The 8,669-nt window shown below is 35.0% G+C and overlaps 1 protein-coding gene across 1 annotated transcript; it reads left to right on the forward strand.

Annotated features, from left to right (window-relative positions):
- The first annotated feature begins 3,080 nt into the window (after positions 1-3,080).
- LOC115714238 (probable mitochondrial adenine nucleotide transporter BTL3) lies at positions 3,081-5,981 on the forward strand. Its single transcript, XM_030642864.2, has 4 exons — positions 3,081-3,915; positions 4,313-4,616; positions 5,180-5,647; positions 5,732-5,981. The coding sequence occupies exons 1-4, from the start codon at positions 3,410-3,412 to the stop codon at positions 5,804-5,806; spliced, it is 1,353 nt and encodes a 450-aa protein (XP_030498724.2). The 5' UTR covers positions 3,081-3,409; the 3' UTR covers positions 5,807-5,981.
- Positions 5,982-8,669: the final 2,688 nt, after the last annotated feature.

The raw sequence follows: 8,669 nt of genomic DNA on the forward strand, positions 1-8,669 counted from the left end.
GGATTTCTCTTCCTCTTCCGACTCTTAACCACTGCAGGTTGTGCCTCTATCGACAGAATCTCACCCTGCGACTCGGTGTCATGTACATGGATAACACATGTATCGATGGGAGTCGCTGGAGCTCCCTCATAAGGATCGTACCCGTCGAGGAAGACCTCCTCCTCTTCTACTGGGGGTGATGCAGCTGGTGGTGGGGTAGATGGATCTGCTGGGGCCTCCGGTGGTGAAGCTGTCGTTGGCGGACGATTCAACATGGCCAATATGTCTCTGAGCTGCTCCATAATTACGTTCTGACCACCCTTCAGCTCTACATGGCTGGTCTCATATGCCTTCTTCAGCTCGACATGAGCAGCATACAGACCCTGAGTGTCAGCCTCGATCCTATCCAACCTCGCCACTAAATCAGTGTACTCGGCACCACGAACGCCTGATGAAGATGGTGCACTGGGCTGAGGTTCTGAACCAGTGGCCTGAAAAAATATATACCAAAAAAATACGGTAAGCATACGATAATTCCACAATGTAACAAATATCACAAAACAAAAACAATAAAAAATCAAGACATAAAAAAAAAAGTTCCAAAAATTGGTACCTGAGTGTCTGTTTCCTGAGTGTCTGGTACCTGAGTCTCTGGTACCTGACTACCTGCCTCAGCCTCTGTATCATCCACACCATCATCAACCAGGTTCTCCACACCATCGTAAGATATGGTCCTCACAAATGCCTCCTCCTCTGTCCGTGGAAGTAGCCCCTTCACCACTTCAAGATTCTGTTTATGGTTCAAAAAATATCAAAATAGAACCATTTAGCATTTATTACAAGCATTTATGTTAAATAATAACTCTGAACATAAGTGAAATTCATACCCGGCTAGAAAATAATGCGCTAACTTCTTTCTTCCCAATATCACCCTTGCTCGTCCAGCTAAGCATCCTGGGGAACCGAATCCCGTGATTCGTGCCATACCTCTTCCCTACCTCCAAAATGGCCTCGTACGCCCAATATTGTACTGCAGGTGCGAAGCCATATGCTGTGTATTTGCACTCGTGCTGAACATCCGAACTCAACTTCTTCTCGTAGTTGGCCTTCTGTTTCAACATATCTTTTTGAAGCGAGTGCATGAGTCTGGCAAATGAGTGCTTCCCCCAAGGAATCCGGAAGAAGAACTTGAGGTCTTCGACATATCTAAGTATGTCAGGAGTAATCAGCGCGTTAGCCTCGCGCCCCAGAAGCACTGACTCCACAAACAAGCACAAGCCGAGCTTGTACAAGTCTTCCGGGTTCTGACAGTTTGTGAACCTATCTTGGAGTGCTTCTGTCTTCACACTACCAGACCGGTTGAAATATTTGTTGATCAATCGGTCTGAGCCTGAGCGAGCAACCTGCGCAGCCTTCTCCTCTTCAGTTGGCCCCGAGGAGAAGTCCAGTCCTGTAATGAGTGCAAACTTGAGCACTCCAAATCTGACTTCCTTCCGACCAATGTAAAACCGCATCCTCAACTCCTCCTGGGCATCTACCTTCATTTTGTGGAGCATAGGCTAGTGAAATAACACCGAGGAGAATGTCAAGGGTACGGCATTCCAAAAGCTGCCGAAACGGCTTTCCTTCGCCGTGTTATTCAAGTTGTACTCCTCAAACCGAGACTTTATTTTTGCAAAAGTTTCGGTGCCTCTGTAAGTAACGCGTCCGGTAAAATGCTCAGGTGCTGGAATTATGAGTCTAAGAGCCATCTAAAAAAAGAAAAAACAAATAAATAAAGCTGCCAAAAAATTTAAAAAACATATCGACATTATATCGACATTATGTCGACATTATCAAAAGCAAACACAATTCAATTATGTCGACAAAATATCGACATCCTGTCGACATTCAGTCGACAATTTTAACAATTTCACAACATGTCGACAAAATATCGACATCCTGTCGACATTCAGTCGACAATACAAACTTAAATTCAACATGTTAATATAATCGACAACATATCGACAACCTGTCGATATGCTATCGACAAATTCAATCAGACCACAATTTCACAACAAGTCGACAACATATCGACATACTGTCGATATTCAGTCGACAATACAACCTAACAATAAACAAGTTAATTTAATCGACAAACCATCGACATACTGTCGACAAGTCGTCGACAATATAGGGCAGAAAATACACTTAAATCACCAATCGACATCCTATCGACATACAAACGATATCCTATCGACATACAAATAACAGCTAAATTCAAACAGACACACAATCTATCGACATCCTATCGATATCCTATCGATACGTCATCGATAAACCCTGTACATACATATAATTTCACCAAAAATAATACACAGAATCAAAGTAATCCACAGAATGTACATGAACAAAGATAAATCACAAGTAATCAAGTAATCCACAAAAATCTAGCAAAATTGAACATTTAAAATCAATTTTTTTTCAAAAAAAAATGGTACATTTTTGACTGAAGTGGGTGTCGATTGAGGACGGTGGTGGGTGTCGACTGGATTTTGTGGTGGTTGTTTCGTGGGTTTTGTCGTCCTCGACTGGGTTGTGGGTTCGTCGATTGGATGCACACGAAGACGAAGTGGGTTTGGGTTCTCGGACTTTCGTTGTGGCGAGGGAGAGGGAATGGAGGTTGGGGAAGACGATGTGGAAAGAGAGAGAGGGAATGGAGGTCGGGAATGCCTTCAATGGAGGTGCCTCACTGGTTGGGTTTCTCAGAGGTAGGTGGGGGATTGGGGAAGACGAAGTGGGAAGAGAGAGGAAAGGACAAAGGGGAAGAGAGATAAACTGTTAGAGGGAAATTTTAATTAAAGGGTAATTTTGGTATCTTTTAAAATTATAGGTATTAATTTGTACAAATTAATTTAGGGTATAAATTTTAATATGAGGTATATTATTAAGGGCAAATAGTGAAATTTCCACTTCCAAAATAGAAACCATTTAACGCATTCATGTTGTTCTCTTTTAATGGTCTCAGAGGTATTCACCACCACGTGCCATCCACGCTCCCATTTCAATCTCCTACGACAAATGGACTTTGGTCAGCAATTTAAGTCAACATCACCACCAACGCTTTTTTTTAGGGGAAATAAAAAAAAACAGAAGAGAGAGAAACCTCTTTGCCTCTCTTCTCTTCTCTTCTCTTGGCGATGAAAGCTAGGAAGAAGAAGAAGATGAGAAACCCGAATCTTCATCTTCATTGAGCAACTTGCCTCTACCTTCAGTCACTCTCATAACATTGTTGGTTTTTTTTTAATTAATATTATTCCATTCTCTCTTTCTCTTCAAGCTTTCTCTCTCTCTCTAGATAAATAGAAAAACCCCATACCCTTCTCCTTCTCATGTCTCAGTCTCATAACCTATTACCGTTATATCTCAATTACGACGTCGTTTATTCACAATGCCAAACTCAACAGAGAATACCCATCTCCTTGCCCACTTGATCAACTCTCACCCCTCCCATTGTTTCTTCCCTGGAGGAGGCTTATTCGTCGACCCTTCTTACTCTCTTCCTCCTTCCCTCGTTTCCTTCATTTCCTCAAAGACCCGTTTTGAGTCGGATTCGGATCCGGGTTTGGACTCCGTCTCGGTTTCTTGTGCTTATCGGGGTGGTCATCGCCGGAAAACGGTGCGTTTTGAGGGGTTGAGAGGTGGGAAGAGTTGTGGGTTCTTCTTGTCGGTGAGTTTGTCGATAAAGAAGAGCGAAGAGGGGTATGGTCGTGAATCCACGGATGATGTTTTGGGGCAAAATGAAAATAGGAATGGGATTTCGGAGGTAGAAGAGGCGGTGGTGGTTTACGAGCATGGTGAGAATGAGACCGTACGGAGAGTTAAGGAGAAGGGATCAGGTGCTTTGAATACAACTAAGCATCTCTGGGCTGGAGCTGTTGCTGCCATGGTTTCAAGGTTTGTCTTAAATTTAGTTTGATCAATGTGAAAAAAGTGTTCATGTTTTGTTTGATGTTCTGTTTCGAATCAGTGTTGAAAAAAAAACAAAGAACATTTGTTTTGTTATTGGGTAAAGAAGAATCAATGTCATTTTCCATGAAACTCAAAGAAAACTGAACCCTTTTGATCTTTATTGTTTTTGTACTAATCTAAGCTATATATTTGACTCATATGCACGGATCAATCAACTTAGCGACAATTTCATTTGTTGTCGTTATTTGAGGCATGTTGGTCATTCATTTCATTTTCAAGGGAGACATGATCAATTATTGGTCATGATTAGTAGCTTTGTAGTTCTGACTATTTGGAGTTTCTGTTGAGTTGGTATATGATTATGTTTTGCTTGTTCTGTCAGGACATTTGTTGCACCTCTTGAGAGACTAAAGCTGGAATATATAGTTCGTGGTGAGCAGAAGAACCTTTTTGAGCTCATTCAGACTATTGCATCTTCTCAAGGGGTTAGAGGTTTTTGGAAAGGTAATTTTGTGAATATTCTCCGTACGGCACCATTCAAGGCTATCAATTTCTATGCCTATGATACATATAGAAGCCATTTGATGAAAATATCTGGTAATGAGGAGTCCACGAATTTCGATAGGTTTCTTGCTGGAGCTGCAGCTGGGATAACAGCTACCATTCTTTGTTTGCCTATGGACACTGTAAGTAGCTAGACCAACTGGTTGTCTTTGGTTTCACATGATTTTTTATTTCTCTCAACGGTATAGATATCTTTCTTTAAATTTTGCATGTGTTACCAAGTTGTCTTTAAGCTCTTGAAAGTAAACTACTGGCTTGCTCAATGTATTTTTCAACTTTTAGTAGTGAAACAAATTGTGAATGTTTTCTTAATTTTATGGTGTTAAAGCAATCAAATGTTGTGAATACGTTGATGGTTGGGCTAATCACTAGTGTCTTCTACTCGAGTTTTAAAACAATGTTTTTTGAAAAACTTCATGCTTTGATAACTTTACTGGTGCCAAGATGCTTACGTTTGTGGCGTAGAGGCTATTCTCACGGTTATTTTTTTGTATATATGTGGCTAAATGTCTCATTCAATTGGTGAAATAAAGCTTGTTGACAGGCCAATTTGATCTGTTTAAATTCATATTCACAAAAACATATTTGTCATCCCCTACACACCCTTGGAAATAGGACGAATGCCATTAATGCTGCTGTCTGAAAATTTTGAAGTCTCAATATAATTAACTTCCAATTCTTTCAGATTAGAACAAGGATGGTAGCTCCTGGTGGCGAAGCCTTAGGAGGCGTAATTGGTGCTTTTCGCCATATGATTCAAACTGAAGGCTTCTTCTCGCTTTACAAGGGTCTAGGCCCCTCAATTGTAAGCATGGCACCTTCTGGTGCTGTGTTCTACGGTGTTTATGATATATTAAAAACAGCATATCTTCAGTCACCTGAAGGGAGGGAAAGACTAAAACATATGAAACAAGAAGGTCAGGAACTGAATGCTTTGGAACAACTAGAATTGGGTACTGTCAGAACATTGCTGTATGGAGCAATTGCTGGAGTTTGCTCCGAAGCTGCTACTTACCCATTTGAAGTTGTGAGGAGACAACTTCAAATGCAAAACCGGGCAACAAGGTTAAGTGCATTCTCAACTTGTGTGAAAATTGTCGAGCAAGGAGGCGTTCCTGCTCTCTATGCTGGATTAGTCCCCAGCTTATTACAGGTATGGTATTCCAGTGATAGTTGAGTGTTGTTCCAATCCAAATATATTAGTTGTTAATTTATTTTTGCTTGGTACAAATTGCAGGTTCTACCGTCAGCTGCCATTAGTTACTTTGTGTACGAGTTCATGAAGATTGTTCTCGAAGTGGAGTCCACGTGATACATATGATTCCTAGTCAAGAGCGGGCACATTTTTTTGTTTCTTTTAAAGAAAGAAATTTAGTTCATGAGATGAGATATATTTTTATGAAAATACTTTTGAGAGAGTTTGAGTTTGGGGTTTATGAAACGATTGAAATAAGATGGTTGGAAGTAAGTAATGGTCCATTTTGTCCGTATCTTATTATTCTCATAGGCATATATGTTGTGTTGTGCCCCTCGCCTCGCCTCGCCGTGGCCCATTGTTTTTTGTTTTTGTACTACAGATGATGATGCCGACCAACAAGTTTCTGTCTGTGTCTCAATTCTCAAAAAGACTAAAATTGACTAATAAATAATAATAGAACAAGAGAGTGCTGAGGACACTCTTTTTGAGTGACATGTGTACCTTTTTAAACTATATTTAAGTTTAATTACAATTACACTGTTTTTACTTTTCATTGATAATTAAAATGGGTCATGTCACTTACTTAGCACTACCTTAGCTGGGGCAAGGCTAGGGTCACTTAACGTGTTTTTAATGGAAAATTGCGATATAAATTTTCACAAATAATTTTTTTAATTTCTGTTTACAATGGAGGAGGGGTATTTAAATAAATATAAGTGTGGAACTAATAGATTATGCTTATGACTACTATTTAATAATTTTATTTAATTATTTTTTTTTTTTTTTTTCTTTTTTCTCTTTCTTTCTTCTTCCTTTTTCTCACTCTTGGTTTTTTTTGTTTATGCTTCAACCAGAAAATTAAACAATGCTTCGGGCGGTATTGTAATCGTTTTTAGTTAGTATTGATAAATATTTCTATTATCGGTATTATTTTGTTGAGATGTTTATAATATTATTTGCATCTAAACTAATTGCATATATGAATTATAATTTATTAATAAAAAAATTACTTATTTTTTATTTAAATGTTTATATAGCTATGAAAATATATTTAAAATAAAAATTTTAAGGGTCTGTTTAGTATGCGGGATTAGACTAGATTAAACAAGATTGGATTATGGTGAAAGTAATCTTGTGTGGTTTAAGAAGACTACACTGTTTTATTTTTTTCTTTTAAGAAAAACTTAAATTGAAATAAAAATATATAATAATAAATAAATAAAAATAAATAATTTGCAATAAAATAACAAGAATAAATAATAAAAATAATTAAAATATAAAATAAAATATCATATATAATCAAGTATATCTATTCTATATAAAGTATAGCTATGTAACAGAATTTTTAGTTTAGCGATACATTTTTGGTTTCTACGTTAACTTTACAGAATATTCTTTATTAATTTTATAATAATATATATTCAAAAATAAAAATTATATAGATATTTTATATAAATAAATTTTTATTTTAATTTAAAATACCCAAAATATTATTGATAATTTTAATCTTATTTTTAAATTTATTGGTTTAACTTTAAATTAAAATAAAATAAAAAACTATGTTAATATTTTATATAAAGAAATTTAAATTTAAAATATTATAAATATTTTCAATTATATTTTTAACTTTATTATTATTTATTTTATATTTTAAATTAAATTCACACATCATATTTTTCGTAAAGTTTAGAAATAAAAAACCTTTATATTAAATTACGAATCCAACCTATATATAGACACACTCAAATTTAGTTGTGAGTTTTGCTTAAGAATAAATAAATTACAATATATACATTATCATATATGTTATCTAATTAAAAAAAATTAAAATTTAAAAATTCATATATATAATCATATTCAAAATGACACACCGATGTAGCAATAGCTAAAAAATTCTTAAAATCAAAATCTCACTCCATTTCAAAAATTAATTAAAAAAAAAATACATTACTCAATTAAAAAAAAAAATTAAGCATACATGTATTGCACTTAACATCACCTTATTGAACCTAATTAAAAACAAAACTAATTATACGTGCATTGCGCGTAACATCAACCTAGCATCATAAATATATAGTAAAATGGTTTATAATATTTTTATTTAATAAATAATTAAAATAGTAAAATAAAAATACTTGAATAATATAAAATTATTTATGCTTAACACTAATTTAATTATTAATTTAATACAAATATTAATATAAATTTTCATACATAATATATGTATTCTATCGATATGATATTATGTACAATTTATTTGGTTACCTTATGTGTGATAGACAATGTTATGGTGATTGATTATATTATCCAAGTAGGAGAATGTTAAAATTATTCATTTGTGGACTAATATAATACCATAATTATAATCATTAATTATGTACACAATATTTCTCAACAACCATAATGGGATGGTTAATAATTATTAATTATTTTAAAGGCACATAAGAGTACTCATATAACTATAATTGGTCCATTAAATTATAATTTACTATCAATTAATCTTTATTAATCCAATAAGCTACATAACCCTTTTAGGGTTATTTAATATATACACATATATATTAGTGTATGTTAATTGCATGGTTAGACATTAAGTGGGTTGCGCCACAATTATCTCTTTACACTCTCTAGCATATTGTTAGTGTGTTTAGACTTAGACATTTTTGCAATGGCTCAATGTGAATGTGATTGGATAAATAATATGAGAGTTATGTTTTCTTAACTATTAATGCTCTAAATAAATGCTTAGATCTTGTATATTTGACTATAGTGAATACAATGCTCTTGTATAAATATTTTTTAACATTATCTAGAATATTTTTGGAATAATTCTTCAACGTGTTATGTACATATGTATTTATTACAAGTCACTTTTATTTCATCTTCCAAAATGCAACATTGTCGGTTGCACCTGTAGAACAATTTATAAATTCATGGAGACAATTTTGTAAGGAAAAAGCAACTACCAAGAGAAAAA

Source organism: Cannabis sativa, chromosome 4 (assembly GCF_029168945.1).
Source record: "Cannabis sativa cultivar Pink pepper isolate KNU-18-1 chromosome 4, ASM2916894v1, whole genome shotgun sequence".
NCBI classification, from domain to species: domain Eukaryota; kingdom Viridiplantae; phylum Streptophyta; class Magnoliopsida; order Rosales; family Cannabaceae; genus Cannabis; species Cannabis sativa.